Here is a 17317-nt window from a genome sequence, read left to right on the forward strand (position 1 = left end):
ATAATAATATATAATAATAATCAATAATAATAATAATAATAATAATACACGTAGGGCAGAATCCCATAAGCCAAAACAATTTATGTATGTAGAAGCAGGAATGTTGAGAAGAGAGGCCCACCGTGCTTGGAGTCCCTCAAGATGGGGAAGGTTGACTTACGACAGCAAAGTCAACCCCCATAATGGATGTAGACGGAGCACCTCTTCTAGATGGATGGGACTTACCCAAGGCAAAACTGACTGCCTAAAACTGCTCACAAAGGATGAGGAGGGATGGGTGAAGAGGAAAATTATCCCAAGCCAAAGGAGAACTTACTCGTGATAGCCCATGGACACTGTTATATCTTCTTTGCTTCCTTGTGTTCATGAGTCGCTGGAGTTTTACTAGGAGAAGCTGCTGGCTCTGCAAGAAGAGTTGGAAAGATCAGAGGTGCTAAGGAAGGCTTCCAGCCTGACCATCCTTAGCCTGGCCCTCTTTTTTGCTCCCGTGGGATGGTCAAGCAATTTGACTAAGCTCCATTGAGCCAAGAAGCCCTTGCCTATCTACAATGTCATGGGATGACAATATGTGACCCAATTTGAACTCTTGGAGTACCTTAAGAAGTATGTAAGAAGAACCTCATTGCCACAGAGGTACTGTATCCCCATAGTCCAAAACTGAACTCCCCTTTTTCTATGTGGGTCACATCTCCTGCACAAGGCTTGGCTTCAGTCTCATCTCGTTGGCATCTGAAATGCCCCAGGGGCATGAGACAGACTTGCCACACGAGGATGATGCTTGAGCTTTTAGCACCCCAGCTTCCCATGATATTTCATCATGGTGCTACCAGTATCTTGAGTTTGAGCCTGTATCCAGAGTGGTATTCACCCGTTCGGACCGGTTTCTGTCGAACCCAGTAGTGGAAATTTTGAGTGGTTCAGAGAACCAGCAAATGCCACCCCTGGCTGGCCCTCCCTCTTTCCCCTGTCATTCCTGCCCTATATTATCTTGTTTTTTTAGCTTAGCTGATTCCCATGGCAAAGTGAATCGTTGTGCAGTTTAAAATAGCAATAGCAGTTAGACTTATATACCGCTTCATAGGGCTTTCAGCCCTCTCTAAGCGGTTTACCGAGTCACATATTGCCCCACATTGGGTCCTCATTTCAGCCACCTCGGAAGGATGGAAGGCTGAGTCAACCCTGAGCCTGTGAGATTGAACCGCTGAACTGCAGATAACAGTCAGCTGAAGTGGCCTGCAGTACTGCAACCCTAACCACTGCGCCATCTCAACTCACTACCACTGATACCGAGCGCTCTTTGAGTACTGCACACCCACAGTGCTCTCCCATAGAACCAGTAGAAAAGTTTTGAAATCCCCCACACTGCCCGTATCCCATTTACATCCCCTGCTCCAGTGGTGACATTTAAATTTTTTTACTACCAGTTTCTGTGGCATGGCTTGGTGGGCGTGGCTTGGTGGTCACGCAGGGGAAGAATACTTCAAAATCTCCATTCTCACTCCACTCTGCACTGCGCCCGAGAGGTGGCATTTGAATTGTTCTCCGAACAATTCAAAATTTCTGCTACCGTTTCTGAACAATTCAAATTTTCCACTACCGGTTCGCCAAACAACTCAAATTTCTGCTACTGGTTTCTCCAGACAACCCAAAATTTCTGCTACCAGTTCTCCAAACACTCAAAATTTCTGCTACCCCGGTTCTCTGAACACTCAAAATTTCTGCTACTGGTTCTCGGAACAACTCAAATTTTCCGCTACCGGTTCTCCAAATGACTCAAACTTTCTGCTACCGTTCTCCAAACAACTCAAAATTTCTGCTACCATTCTCTGAACAATTGAAATTTTCCACTACCAGTTTGCCAAACAACTCAAAATTTCTGCTACTGTTCTCCGAACAATTTAAAATTTCTGCTACCGGTTCTCTAAACAACTCAAAATTTCTGCTAACCGGTTCTCCAAACAACTCAAAATTTCTGCTACCGTTCTCGAACAACTCAAAATTTCTGCTACTGGTTCTCCAAACACTCAAATTTCTGCTACTGGTTTTCCAAACACTCAAAATTTCTGCTACTGGTTCTCCAAACAACTCAAAATTTTCTGCTACTGTTCTCTCCGAACAACTTAAAATTTCTGCTACCGGTTCTCTAAACAACTCAAATTTCTGCTACCGGTTCTCAGAACAACTCAAAATTTGCTACCATTCTCCAGAACCTGCTGCTGATTTCACCCCTTGCCCTTGTGCTCAGGAGGTACCCACCTGCTGTATTGGGGACTGTCCCAGTTTCTTCATCTTTGTTGGTGACGGGATGGACTCTGGCACAAAACCACTCACACTTCCCCTGGTACATAGTGTCAAGGACGTGCAAGATCTCATCACACTTCACGGAGAGGGAGCAGCAGTCCAGGTGGCTGGAGATGCTGAGATTCAGCCGGATGTAGAAGGAGTCGCCAGAGGTGATCAGACCTTCTTCCATTTCTGAAAGCAGCTTCTGATAACCTAGATCGGAAGGAACACAACCACAATCAGTTCCATGAAATGAAGAAGCTGCTTTGGTCCTCCCTCATTGGGTAGAAGCTTCACCCATCTTAAAATCACCAAGTTTGAGAAACCGATTGAATCCCTACTGCGATTGTTCCACAGGTACAATTGTGCCCATCCATCTTGTCAACTCAACCCAGACTAACAGAGCTGGAAGGGACTTTGGAGGTCTTCTAGTCCAACCCCTTGCTCAAGCAGGAGATCCCATTCCATTCCAGACAAATAGTTGCCCAAATCTCTTCTTGAAAACCTCCGGTGATGGAGCACCCACAACTTCTGGAGGCAGCTTCTGTTCCACTGCTTAATTGTCCTCCCTGTCAGAAAATGTCTCCTTAGTTCTAGGAAACATCAAATTTCCCATTACACAATTACAAATTGGGGGCAGAGGTTTCAACTGTAGAAACCGTCCAGAGGTGGGTTCCTTCCAGTTCGCCCTGTTCGGTAGAACCGTTCTCAAATCTACCGAACCGGTTAGAAGAGTTTCCACCAGTGGACCCGGAAAGCAGGCCACACCTACAGAAGGTTCCAAAAATTTTTGAAACCCACCACTGACACACACACACACACACACCACACACACACACACATACACCACACCCACACAGACTCAGACAGAGAGAGAAAGAAGAAAGGAAGAAAGAATAAGAAAAAAGAAAAAAGAAAGAAAGTGAGAGAGATGAAAGAAAAAAAGGAAAAGGGACAGAGAGACAAAAGGAAGGAAAGAGAGAGAAAGAAAGAAAGAAAGAAGAAGAAAGAAAAAATAAGAAACACATTGGCTGGCAAGCCACTCCCACCAGGTCACATGGCCGGCAAGCACTCCCACAAAGGAGGCAAAAGGAAGGAAGAGAGCGAGCGAGAGAGATAGAGAGAGAGGAGAGAAGAGAGAGAGAGAAAGAAAGAAAAGAAGAAAGAAAGAAAGAAAGAAAGAAAGAAAGAAAGAAAGAAAGAAAACACATGTGCTGGCAAGCCACTCCTACCAGGTCACATGGCCCAAGCCACTCCCACAAAGGAGGCCACACCCACAGAGTAGTTCTAAAAAAATTTGAAACCCACCACTGAAACCGTCTCTACTACCAGCTCTGCAGCTCCAACTTTTAGGGGTGATCATGAAAATAAACAGGAACTCAGTTTTTTTTTTTAAAGTATAATGGATTATTCTGGCTTCCAAAGATCAATCCTCCTGTCCTTTTATCTGCCTCCCAGATCCTAAAGATAAATAGACCTTCTCGCCCATAGGTTTCAAAGGTGGTATCTCACCTTCATGATTTGGTTTGCAGTGCAACGTAACTGGCCCACTACATCTCTGAATTGTCCAGTGAATTTCCTCCTTGGTGCAAGTATCCAGGGAACGCTCATATGTTCTCCTCGGATGCAGCCCTCCACCTGGTGATAGGAAAGAGCTTTATTCTCCCTCCAGGCAATTCATTCTACTTACTAAATTACACAGCCAAGACCTCCACCCACCCCCTGTCTTCAACAACACATAATGTGATTTGTTATAGAGATTTTTTTTTCCCTCCCCTCGAAGGGGCACAGGATGAAGGGACGGCTGATGCCTCCATATGAACCTTCCTTAAAAGGTGTTTTTTTTCGAAAGTTGGAGACTCTGCCCTGGGCAACGTAGAGCTCGGTTACAGCAAAAGGAAGAAAATAAGAAGACTTCACTCATTCATCACTTCAAAGAAATGTGAACGGACCATCCTTGGGGATGCTTGCAGGGATGGCTAGGAAATATGGACGCCTCACCAGAAGCAGTTGGTACCCTTCCCGGAGGCCAGCTTTCCCCGCTGTGAGTTGATTTTAACGGAGTGGACGAAGCTTCCTTTGATGTTCCCTCCCAGCAAACTGATCTCTGAGCTCAGCGTGTCCCCATTGACCACTATCTGCTGGACGGCGTGGAAGACGTTGTGGAGACGTACAACGGAGGTCACAGAGGGCGGAATGGCCTGTGTCAACAAAAGAAGGGTATATAAAGTGTTTTGTTTTTTTAAAATCATACTACCTTTAAATAAACTCCATAGCATATAATCACATGTATACTATCACATAGTCAATATCATTAAGTACTTACATCAATTCATCTTACCATCACTACCAAAGGAAAAAAAAGAAAAACCCAGTTAGGCTCTTCTGCTCTCCATACCCATATTTATATCTTATCCGACACTTTCTTCCCCCTCTCTCCTCCCCCTTTCTACATCCTGTCTTCCCTCCATCATTTTCTACTCTACTTCCCCTTCCTTTCTCCTTCTCCTCTCTCCCCTTACCACTCCTCCTTATAAACCTCATCTTCCCCCTTCACTCTCTCTCCTATCCCTCTCTTCCTATCTTTCTTCTCCCCTCTGCTTCCCACTCTTCTACATCCTGTCTTCCCTCCATCATTTTCTACTCTACTTCCCCTTCCTTTCTCCTTCTCCTCTCTCCCTTACCACTCCTCCTTAGACCTCATCTTCCCCCTTTCACCCCTCTCTCCTATCCCTCTCTCCTTCCTATCTTTCTTCTCTCCTCTGCTTCCCACCTCTTCTACATCCTGTCTTCCCTCCATCATTTTCTACTCTACTTCCCCTTCCTTTCTCCTTCTCCTCCTCCCTTACCACTTACCACTCCTCCTTATAAACCTCATCTTCCCCCTTCCCCCTCCCTCCCTCTCTCCTGTCCCTTCTTCTATCTTTCTCTCCTCTGCTTCCCACTCTTCTACATCCTGTCTTCCCTCCATCATTTTCTACTCTACTTCCCCTTCCTTTCTCCTTCTCCTCTCTCCCCTTACCACTCCTCCTTATATACCTCATCTCCCCCTTTCACCCCTCTCTCCATCCTATCCCTCTCTTCCTATCTTTCTTCTCCTCCTCTGCTTCCCACGCTTCTACATCCTGTCTTCCCTCCATCATTTTTCTACTCTACTTCCCCTTCCTTTTCTCCTTCTCCTCTCTCCCCCTTACCACTCCTCCTTGTACACCCTCATCTTCCTTCCCCCTTCCCCCTCTCTCCTGTCCCTCTCTTCCTATCTTTCCTTCTCCTCTGCTTCCCACTCTTCTACATCCTGTCTTCCCTCCATCATTTTCTACTCTACTTCCCATTCCTTTCTCCCTTCCCTCTCTCCCCTTACCACTCCTCCTTATAGACCTCATCTTCCCCTTTCACACCTCTCTCCTATCCCTCTCTTCCTATCTTTCTTCTCTCCTCTGCTTCCCACTCTTCTACATCCTGTCTTCCCTCCATCTTTTCCTACTCTACTCCCATTCCTTTCTCTCCTCTCCTCTCTCCCCTTACCACTCTCCTTATACACCTCATCTTCCCCCTTCAACCCTCATCCTGTCCCTCTCTTCCTATCTTTCTCTCTCACTTGCTTCCACTCTTCCTCTCATTCACTTGGTGTATTTCAGCTTCTGAGCAAACTCCCTTTTGTGTTGTGTATTATAATTCCATTTCATATACATAAAAAAAAAAATAGCAGTATACATGTACAATCATCCAAACCCCCTCCAACTTACTAAGCTCCACTCCCTCCCCCCTCTCCCCCCACCCCCAACCTTCCCCACCCTGACTTCCCAGAACCATACAAGGTATAATCTTTAACAAAAACAGTTTAAAATATACTTAGAGAAATAGAGAGTTAATAACATCTTTGAATTGAGCTTAGCTAGCCTCCTTGCTAGGCTAACTATAAAACAATTTGTATCATTTCTGATCTTAATCATAAGCTATCTGAAATTTCCTAGATATTAAAGTGTTTTATAGGTGGCATCTTCCACCCCGCGGATAGCCAAAATGTTTAGAAATGCAGTGCCAAATTGTTGGAAATGTGATTGTAAATCAGGCACGTACTACCACATGTGGTGGTGGTGCCAAAAAGAATATTGCGTTGATGCTACATATTACCATATATGGTGGGCTTGTAAAAAGGTAAAAGCATTTTGGATAAAACATGGTGGATTATGCAAATGTTCTTTAAAAAAGGATAAAGTTTACCCCTCAGTTATTCTTGTTAGGCATAATTACTGATTGTACTGTTATAGAGACTAACTTGATTTTGCATTTAATACGGCAGCAAGACTGTTGGTGGCACAATACTGGAAGAAGGAGATTTGCCTACTATTCAAGAAAGGACATTAAAAGTACAAACTTAGCAGAGATGGCTAAAATATCAAGCATATCTCAAGGACCATTCCGATGAGAGTTATAAAACTGAGTGAGAGATGATTGATTATTCAAAAAAATACGGGACTAAGAAATTCCAGATAGTTTATGACTGAAGAAACAAGGAATGATATAATCTGTTTAGAGTTAGCCTAGCAAAGAGGAGTTTAAAGCTCAAATGAAAGATGATACTAACTTTCTTTAAGTTTATTTTAGAATATCTTGTTATGATTTATACTCTGTATTGGTTCTGGGAAGCGTGGGAGGGGGGAATGGTTGGGGGATTCAGGGGGGGAGGGCAGGGGGAGGTAAACATTTGTAAAAGTTTTTTTTTTCCCAAAATTTTCAATTAAAAAAAAGAATATTGGCGGAAAATCCAAATGTGGCTGATGAGATATCCAGAGAGGGAATAGATTCACACGAGAACCATTTCTTTTGGGAATTATAAACAATAAATATATCAAGGGGGGTAATTTACTTAACAATACATCTTATTACTGGCAGCAAGAATGGTCTTTGCCCAAACTGGAAAAACAGGGAAATTCCACAGGAAGGGGAAATAATAGGAAAATTATGACTTGCGCTGAAATGGATAAATTGACGATGGAATTGAGATAAAGACGAATCAGAATATTATAGATCTGGGATAAATTTTATCAATGGTTGGAACCAAAAAAGGAAGACCCCCCCCCCCCAATAAGCAATGGCTAAGATTTTAGAACGGAGATTAGAATTACGTATGAAACTATTAACGGGGAAATGTATAAGATGAAAACAAAGCATATGGTTGAAATTTGATGTTTTTTATATTTGTAAATACGGAATAGATCAAATGTTAAAAAGCAGGGTGGTTATGATGTATAACTTGATAACCTTGGCATGTAGGGGCAAAGATTTTGGCCAGGACAGCTACACTAGTTTTAATTTGTGTTCGATAAAAAACTTTTTTTTAAAAAAGGAGGGACAAGTCCTTCTCACCTTCTCAGATCACCCTGAGAAGGGCTGAAAAGGGTATGGGGAAGGGGGGGGGGAACCAGCAGTTGCTAGGCTAAATGGGACAGTGGCATCGATGTATCTCAGATGCTTGCCAAGGCCTTCAAGAGATGAGCCAAGGATTCGCTCATTCAGACCTACGCTTAGGATCAGGAATGAGTTAAACTGTTCAAAGTTAGTGTAACAGAAGAAGCTAAGATCAATGTAGAGATGTTATTAACCTCTTTTTTAATTATTATTTCTTTTGTCTCATATATTTTAGACTGTGTTTGGTTAAAAATCTATACCGTGTACGGGCTCTGGGAGTCGGGTGGGGGGAGGGAGGTGGGGTGTTAGGGGAGGGGAGGGGAAGGGGGGCATATATGAGTTAGATTTCAACGTAATGCGACTTCACATGTATACTGTTTCTTTTTTAATTTCTCCGTAAAAATAGGACAGCTGAATACATTGACATATAGTAGAAATACACCAAGGGGAGGAGGAGTGGGATAGAAGAAAGAGGGATAGAGAGGGCGGGAGAGAGGAGTGAGGGAGGGGTGGTGAGAAGGGAGGCTGGACTGGGGAGTTGTAGTTGGGGGAGGGGAAGTAGGGTAATGGAGGGAAGATAGTAGTTGAGGGGGGCGGGAGAAAGAGTGTTTGGAGAGCCGAAGAGGTATATTGGGTTTCTATTTGAGTTTGCGTTTTGAGTTTTATTTTATTTATATTTCTGGAGGTATGTTGACAAGAGGAAACTGCTGTATTATTGTTTAATGTTGTATGGCCCCGGTTATGCACAGTATATATGTGACTGTATGAAAATGAAAAATGGAAAATAAAAACATTTTAACAGAGAAGAGGAGGAGGGAAACTTTAAGGTTTTCAAATTCTGGGACTAGCTATGGAGGAAGGGTCTGACTTCTTTGCAGGCCACCCACAAACCATCTGCTATGTTCACAGTTTCGTTCTTGACCGCAATTATGTGTCTCGTCTAAACCGAAGTTGCATCCGAGAGTTTTTGCCAAAGCCAGGAGAGGCAGCGGGAAATTTAGAAACACATGGGACTGAACACTACATTAGGTGGAGCCCTTCCAGTCGCGAGGTGGCTTCCAAAAGAGCCACGAGAAAAATTTAAAACAACTTCTCTAAGCAGCTGGAACTTGGAGCACAAAAAAAAAAAGGGAGTGAAATCACAAATAGAATTCGGCACGGTGTTAACTCAGACTCGGGATGCACCCAGCAGGAAACGAAATGAGGGCACGGGCTTTCTGAAATATCTGTGGGCAAAAAGCTTGATGGCCTTTCAAATTTAGCTTGGAAAATCAGCATCTGGAACTTGCAAATCATTTCAAGTCTCTCCACCCCCGAGCTTTATTTCTCTGTCTTTCTGAGCTAAAATGAATTTACGCAAACTAATGTATTTCTTCAGAAGAATGAAAGAATAGTTTTTCTGGATGCTGCGGATGATCAGGAGGGGTACCCTATTCCCTATGGGGTTCACCAACCTTTCGGACCTCAGGGACCAAAATTCATAATTTTAAATCCTGCAGACCACTAATAAAAAATTTTCTCTTTATTTTCGTAAGCCGCCCGGAGTCCTTCGGGATTGGGCGGCATATAAATGTGGTTAATTAAATTAAATTAAATTAATAGGATCTGCCTAATGACCGACTGGGTGGGCATGGCTAGATGATCATGTGACTGGGTGTGTGTGGCCAACTTGATGCCACTCAGGTTAAGGGGCGCCTTGCCAGCCTCTACTCGCCACTCCTCGCCTGCCCGCCCGGGCTCCTTAGGGCTCCAACAGGAAGCAGTTGCTGGAGCTAAGCAGCCACCAGGAGAAAGAGTTGGCAAAACAGTTCAGTTCAAGTTGGACCGAGAAGGAGGCTCAGCAGAAGCACCTCACTGAGGACTAGGAGCATGGGCTTTCCAAGCAGAGGGAAGGCCTTTCGGGAGTAGAAGGCCAGGGACTGGCACCCGGAGGCTCAGCGGGCTGAGATGGCCAGCCAGTTCCAGGCCAGGATGCAGTCCCATTGGAATGAGGCCCTCCGGCTCTTCACCACCAGCGATGCTTCCCTCCAGCCTTCGCCCAAAGCCCCCACCAGGAGGCCGAAGCAGACCCCAAGTTGGAATTTCTGCCCCCCTCTGCCCCCCACAAAAAGACCCCAAGGGGGGAGACTCTCTGCAGCAACACAAGCGTTCATTGCATGTATCCATCCGAGGGGGCCGTAGTTTGAGGACCCCGGATTTCGTGCAATATAAAAAATGCAAATAATTTTCCTGAGGACCATCAAAATTTTCTCATGGAAAATTGGTGACCGCTGTTTCTACAGTAACCCCCAGTAATGGTACAATCCAAGAAAAAATCAATTTTACAATCCCATTTTGTGGAGTGCCTAAAGCAGACTGCAAGTCACACCATACCTTTCCAGAGAAAACTTTCTGAAAATAGAGTTGACTTGTTCTAGATCCAGCCCTTCAGAATGGTGGGAAGATGAGGAGGAAGGTAATGAGGAATATCTGTCAGGGACATCATCTGGAAAAGGAAGCATGGAATAAATAAATTCATGAATGGAGGAAAAATATCCTTCTCAAAGAAAAGTAAAAGAGGGAATAACGGATTGAAATATAGGCAGGACTTGATACATTTGCCTGGATGGATTCTCATTGGGTTCAGAAAAAAAAAACAGGGTAAGGAGTCTTTCCAAATCAGTTGGTCTCCTGGTGATCTTCTCATGAACTTTATGGATCCATCCATGTTCCTTTCTACATAGCAGCAAACGTCTGGCTGACCTTATCTGGATTGAGAAGTTGAAAGACCTTCTAGAGGAAAGCTGTTGGCATACAACTCTACCGTTGACAAAAGGGCCTACATGAAGATGTCCCAAATGACCAGGAATATCCTGCCAAGTAGGAACTGCGGATGGACAATTTGTTATTCTTCTGATAGGTCTTTACCTTTAAATTGGAGTAGGACTGGGCAACATTTCAGACAGAGATCATGCATAGAATTATGAGGTCTAAATAAGGTCCAGAAGATCATCTCTGTCCACCAGACGATGTGACTGTACTCAGAACGCTAGTCTTTAAAAAGAACATCTTCCAAACATCTCTTACCTTCTAATTCCAGAGCATCACAGCCAAAGCTGTCATCTTCTTCAGTCAAACTGGAATGAAGAAATATATGATTTCTCTCTCTCTCTCTCCACAAGTGTCTCGTTTGCACATCTAATATCCCTCAGCAGGTAGCCCAAATAAAAACTTCTCTGATGGAGGAAGTGGCCAAAGGTGGCCACGGAAGAATGAGCAGGTGCCAAGAGAGAGAGATGGTGGGTGAAGGGAAGGAGGCAAGATTGGAAAAGGTGCCACCAAGATAGCAATAGCAGTTAGACTTATATACCGCTTCATAAGGGCTTTCAGCCCTCTCTAAGCGGTTTACGAGTCGACATATTGCCCCCACACACATTCCGGGTCCTCATTTTACCCACCTCGGAAGGATGGGAAGGCTGAGTCAACCCTGAGCCGGTGAGATTTGAACCGTGAACTGCAGAACTGCAGTCAGCTTAAGTAGCCTGCAGTGCTGCATTAACCACTGCGCTACCCCTTTTGTGGGACACAAAACCGGGGTAACAAAATGTTGCCTAAGAAAAGGAGGCGTCAGGCCCTGGGAAGATGTTATGATGCTCTCCAAAGAAGAAGATTTGGCTCTTCTTATCATTTCCAGCTCTTGCTATGAAATATGACACATCTGCTGCACAGATGGCTCTGCTATTCTTTTGGAACTGTGTTGCGGTTATTATGACTATTATTATTCGAAAGGAGAAGGGTTTTGAGGTGAGCGCAATGGTAAAATTGCATCGATCACTTTACCAAATGCAAGCAAACCATTGGGATATTTTATTCCACACACCCAGCCTGTTGCGGGGCCCACCACGGCCAGAAGAGCTGGCAACAGATTCGGACAGTGAGGAGGTTGGGGAGGAAGATGGGCCAGTCCTGGAGTCTGGGGAAGGCTCTGTGTTGGAGGCAGAGAGGGGGCCAGAGCCGTCTGACAGTTATCAGCTGCCTTCAGAGTCAGACATCAGTGAGGCAGAGGAACAGCTGGAGCCTGTTTCCAGTGTGCTCATGCGCAGTTGCCAGACAACGGGAACAGCTAAGGAACAGGGTCGACTTGGGAGTAAGGGCACAGGTGGACGGTGAATGGCCCCTCCCAGAGGAAATAAAGAGAGAGCGAAAGGGGAGTGGAGTTTGCAGGAGACAATTAGTTCATTCCTGCGTTCTTGCCAAGTATTGCGGTAGAGTCTGAAAAGAGATCGGCCTGGCACTTCTCCAAGCCTGATAAAGGTCCGTAATTGTGAACTATCTTGGAAGACTGTGGGAGAGGAAAGACTTGCTGAGAGGATTTCACTGTCAATTAAATAAAAGGGGTTTATCGGGCGAGGACTCGGCTTTGTGCAGCTGGGGAAAGCCTAGGTTAGAAAACAGCCATATGCATCTGCCTCAAGTGTGTGTGTGTGTGGTGTGTGTGTGTGTCCCCTCTTTTGCTAATGTTAGGACCTGCACTAGATTTTCTAGAGAGGAATGGACACCACCTTTGAAGGCAGTAGGGAAAAAAAGGAAGTGACTTCACGATCGACCACTTCCTTCATGACGTTGGAGGCCGAACTACATGTTACACCACAACACTCCCAATTTTTGGAAAGGAAACGAAGCTTCTGGAGGCTGGGACTGGAAGGCAAGGAGAAGGAATGTGTATAAATCTTTTTTGGGTTTCACTTTTTGTACTCGGAATGGCTCCTGCAGGGACCATAACTTCCCACAGAGAAGATGGATCTCTGCTGTAGGGGTTGAGGATTATATATACCAACACGTTCCGTGCCTTCTTCCAATCACGTCCCCCTGAAACTGGCTGCTTTTTTATTTCCAACGTCAGACGAATGTTACCTGCGCTTGTGAAAAAGGTCTAACTCAGCGCTTAAATTGTCCCAGTAAATCAGATCGAGGAACGCTCAACGGAGGTAGGAAAACATTGAATAAATGATCACGCTTGCCTCGGATCATGTTATACCATCAGTAAAATCGTATAGTAAATGTCTTCCTCTTGCACGACCAGGGGAAGGCAGTTTCCACTGCATATTTTCATTTTGGACGAATAAAACTTACGAACCCTACACGCCTTTGACAGCACACCGTAGTTACCTGCTGTCTGGAATGGGCCGAACATGGTCACTCTCAGCCTGTGCCCTCCTCCTGCCTCTAAACTTTCATTTAAGATACTTGTGATTGAATTTCCCAATTTCTTTTTCTTTTTTTTAAGAAAGTTTAACGTCAGATTTTAAATTGGCTCAAGGTAATGGAACTCAGAAAGGTTGTAATCGCCTTCAGGGCGGAGTGGAGAAATGACACCACATCATCTCGTATTTGAGTTCCTCCTCCATCAGGCCGGGATAGTTTCTGGACGTAGGAATTGGGTTGGGGAAATGATCCAGGGAAATAAGGCTCAACATTTGTCTGTCTGGAGGATACATCTAGATGGTTGACGTCGTGGCAACGACAAAACCGCGCGCTGACTAAAGTGCGCCCGATTAAACCGCGTCGCTGACGTCATCAACAGAGCGACAACAGCGAGCGCAGAGAAAGAAGGGCGCTTTAAATAGCGCTTGAAAGCAAGCCGATTCAAGTTAAGGTAAGGGTTAGGTTTAGGTTAGGGTTAGGGTTAGGGTTAGGGTTAGGGTTAGGTTAAGGGTTAGGGTTAGGGTTAGGGTTAGGGTTAGGGTTAGGGTTAGGTTAAGGGTTAGGGTTAGGGTTAGGGTTAGGTTTAGGATTAGATTTAGGGGGGTTAGGTTTAGGTTTAGGGGTTAATTTTAGGTTTAGCGTTACAGCGTGCTTCTGTCTCCACGCTGTTGTCCGCCCTGTGATGACGTCAGCTACACGGTTTCGTCGAGCGCGGCTTTAGTCGAACGCGGGTTTTGTGGTGGAACCCAGTATTTGACCTGTGGGGACCATTGATTTTAGACCAAATCCTGGCAAGAGAAGAGGACTCAAAAGCAGAAGGACAGTATGTTGCTGGCCTCCAGAGGGCCTCCAATGCCTGGGGAGGGCAAAAATGTCCCCCTCTGTGGTGCAGAAGCTGACTAGGCCATGCCATCGTGGTCATGACTAGGCCATGCCCACCCAGCAACCAGGCAGAGAACTCCTTGCTAAAATTTTTGAAGCCCACCCCTGTTTTCATCCAGTTTCCTGGTTCACATAGACCCTTCCTTTCTCCAGTTGGCCAAGGGACATTTACCTTGAGTGTGGGACATCTTTGTTCCGTCGAGGATGGAATCATTTCCTGGAGGCTCCGGAGTGGTGGACATAATGCTGGCACAGCGATATCTCAGGGTTTGCTGGGTTTCAGAAGGGAAGGACAAGAAAAGAAACAAACTGAAATCGGTCAACGGGGCAATCATCACGATGAGTTTCCTGCCTCGGAGGAAAACAAATCAGAGCTTCTGCATCTACTGGCTTTAATATTCTGTTGTTGTCGTGGAATGCGGTCTGGATTCCCAGGAGGGAGGAAAGGAGGGGCTGTATTCCAGAGGAGCAAGAGACAATACAGTTTGTGGGGGAGAATGAGGATGAAGACAGCTCCTCCTCAATGGTTCCCAGAGTATACGTTTAACAGGGCAAATAGTTTGCTTTAGTCTGGCAAGATCCTGCCTGAAGGTGAGACACAATAAAGGAGCTATTCAGAAGAGAGTTGGTTGATCCTGGTTCGACCCGGATCGGGTGAACCGGTAGTAACGGCGGTGGGAGGCTCCACCCACCTGCCTGGACGCTTCTGCACATGCGCCCCCCCAAACGGTAGTAATAAACTTGGCAACCCCACCACTGATTTAGAAGAACCGCAATGTATCTTTCTTGGGGTTTTTGGGGGGGAGCCCAAAAGTTTTCCTACTCTTTGTGGCTTTCATCCGAGTCCTTTCATTCCATTCGGAATTAGGAACAGAATTTAGGATGGGGGCTGTCATGAAAAGCTGATAACCCATTTTATAAGGCAAGCGGGAAAGAAATCACACGGAGCAAAAGGTGTCTGTGTGTGTGTGTGTGTGTGTCGGTGGACGTGGGAATGAATGTATGTATGGAGGAGCACGGATGCATAAATGCATTCCAAATACATCTGCGAGAAGCCCAGAGTGATACGGTGGCTGTTTCCACCGCAGCCAAGTTGTGTGTGCAGTTTGCACATTAGGCAGAGTTGAATATTTCAACAGCTTCCTATTGGATTCTTTTCCAGCAGTAATGGTAAGCTTGTGATATGGTATCTGTTAAGCGGAATATGGCAGTCTATTCATCTCGGAGCAGTGATTTACATAATAACTAATGGGTGGGGTGTTTTTTTCCCCTCCTTCTCCCCCAATGACTTCAATTTAAGCCATGAAATCAGTTCCTCGGGTTCGAGAGTTGGTGGAGGGATGGGGGTGGGGGGGAGATTATTTTAATTTATATTTATTTAATAGGATTGCGAGGCTCCGCCGTCTACAACAGAGGCAGCTTAAGACGGCTTACAGCAGCACCGCACAAGGAAAACAAACAGACAAGGCCTTGTCAAACATTACAAACAGCCGAAGGAATGGAACAAGTCTATCAAAACAATTTGAGCAATCTCACGCACACGAAGAAAGGCTCCCTGGAAAAGGGGGGGGGAATCAATCGGAAAACACAACAAGCAAATATGGGGCATGTATAATTAAAAGCGTTGTGAAAAGAAATATACGAAGGCAACTGTGCGATATTTGCAGAGGGCCTCCATTGTCATCAAACCTGCAACCATCGAGTGGAGCTGATACATAGAAATAGATTCCCCCCCCCCTGTACGGAGACCTTGGGGAGTGATTTTAAGCATCCCTCCCGTTGTTGACACCAATCTTTTAGTCTGCATACATGTGTGAGCTCTTGCAGAAAGGCTGAGCTGGGTTTCCCCCGTGGGTGCAGACAAATACATCCTTTCCTTACAAGCAGAAGTAGATTCTTCAATAGTTTTGCTGATATTTACAAGAAGAATTCATGAGATCTTTCTCAGTCCAGAAATAAAGCAGGGTCAGCTTTGCAGCTCTGTCCCAAAAATGAGAAAGTCGACAAAAATAATCCCCCTCCTCTGGATTTCCTGGGAGGGAGAGAGTGAATTCCAGAGGAGGAAGAGACAACATAGTCTAGATAGTTTGTGTGAGCGAAAGAGGATGAAGACAGCCCCTCCTCAATGGTTCCCGGAATAGGTCTTTATGGTGAAAGTTGTCTGCTTTAGTTTGGCAAGAGTGCTGTCTACCGGTGAGGAACAGTAAATCTGCTTAGAAGAATCTCAGTGTGCCTTTCTTAGTTTGGGAAGGCCCAGCGATGCGCAACACAGCAAGCAGCTATGAGGTGACCACACTTGCTGCCTCCTGCACTTCAAAAATATTAAGACCTGATCTACAGCTTGACCAAAATTAGGTTGGGTGTGGTGGTTAAAAGCACAATGACTATATATGTATACTTTTCTGTTATATCACTTTTATTTTTTACTAAAAAAAGAGGAGAAAAAATTAAATATGCATATTGAAAAAGGATTATAAATACCAGCAACATAAAAGGGAGCTTGCCCAGAAGCTGAAATACACCAAGTAAATGAGATGAAGAGTGGGAAGTAGAAGAGAAAGGTAAGGGAAGAAGAGAGGGATAGGAGAGAGGGCAAGGGGGAGAGAGGAGGAGAGAAAGGAGGAATGGTAAAGGGAGGGAGGAGAAGGAGAGAGGAAGGAGAAGTAGGGAAGAGAAGGATGACAAAGGAGGGAGGGAGGGGGAGGAGAGAGGGAGAAGAAAGTGATGGATAAAGTACAAATATGGTGCATGAAGAGCAGAAGAGCCAATAATTTTTCGGGGGGAGTTGTTAGTAAGATGGATTGATGTAAACATTAACATGTAAACATACAATATGATGTTGGTTATGTAATAGTATACATCTGATTATATGTTATGAAAATGGAAAAGTAAAAAAAAACTTTAATCAAATAATAATAATAATAATAATAATAAGACCTGCCTAAAAATAAGCCCAAGCACTTATTTTTTGGGGGGTGGTGGGAAAAGAAAATAAGACCCTGTCTTATTTTCGGGAAAACACGGTAACATTCACGCAGGAAAAGAAATCCCATTCAAGCATTTACACAGGAAGTTGTGGAGTAAAAACACTTCAATTTCCAGAATTGCAAACAGAGGAAGAAGATACCCCACAACTGGGTGAACAAAGAAAGACCAGCCTTTCAACTTCCTTACAATTTTGTTAACTTCGCAGCTGCCCGTGGAGTTGTTGATGGAGATGGGTTGGGAAGAAGCTTCAGGGTAGCTCTGGATGGTCTCAACCTTCTCTTCGTTGTGGCTTTGAAGGACTGCAAAAGCGGAGAGAGTCAGAGAGAAAGGCAAGCAACAGAGGTGTTGGCTTTTCAGTTGTGCCATACGCATCATTTCGCGCAAAGAAGGTTTGCAATGCCTTCTGGCTTTTTAAGGGCGGTCCTGAACTTACAACGGTTCATTTAGGGCAGTGTTTCTCAACCTTAGCAACTTGAAGATGTCTGGACTTCAAGTCCCAGAATTCCCCAGCCAGCATTCGCTGGCTGGGGAATTCTGGGACTTAATGTCCAGACATCTTCAAGTTGCC

General features: G+C 44.9%; 1 protein-coding gene across 1 annotated transcript in view; it reads right to left on the reverse strand.

Annotated features, from left to right (window-relative positions):
* Window positions 1-3799: 3799 nt before the first annotated feature.
* Window positions 3800-17317, reverse strand: part of LOC116523267 (caspase recruitment domain-containing protein 11-like) — a 31377-nt gene continuing 17859 nt past the window's right edge. The window contains 7 exon segments of the mRNA XM_032238363.1: window positions 3800-3921; window positions 4285-4484; window positions 10069-10180; window positions 10762-10811; window positions 13934-13964; window positions 13967-14033; window positions 16936-17048. Coding sequence (XP_032094254.1) covers window positions 4466-4484; window positions 10069-10180; window positions 10762-10811; window positions 13934-13964; window positions 13967-14033; window positions 16936-17048 — 392 coding nt within the window. The 3' untranslated portion in view covers window positions 3800-3921; window positions 4285-4465.

Source organism: Thamnophis elegans, unplaced genomic scaffold (genome assembly GCF_009769535.1).
Source record: "Thamnophis elegans isolate rThaEle1 unplaced genomic scaffold, rThaEle1.pri scaffold_132_arrow_ctg1, whole genome shotgun sequence".
Taxonomy (NCBI): domain Eukaryota; kingdom Metazoa; phylum Chordata; class Lepidosauria; order Squamata; family Colubridae; genus Thamnophis; species Thamnophis elegans.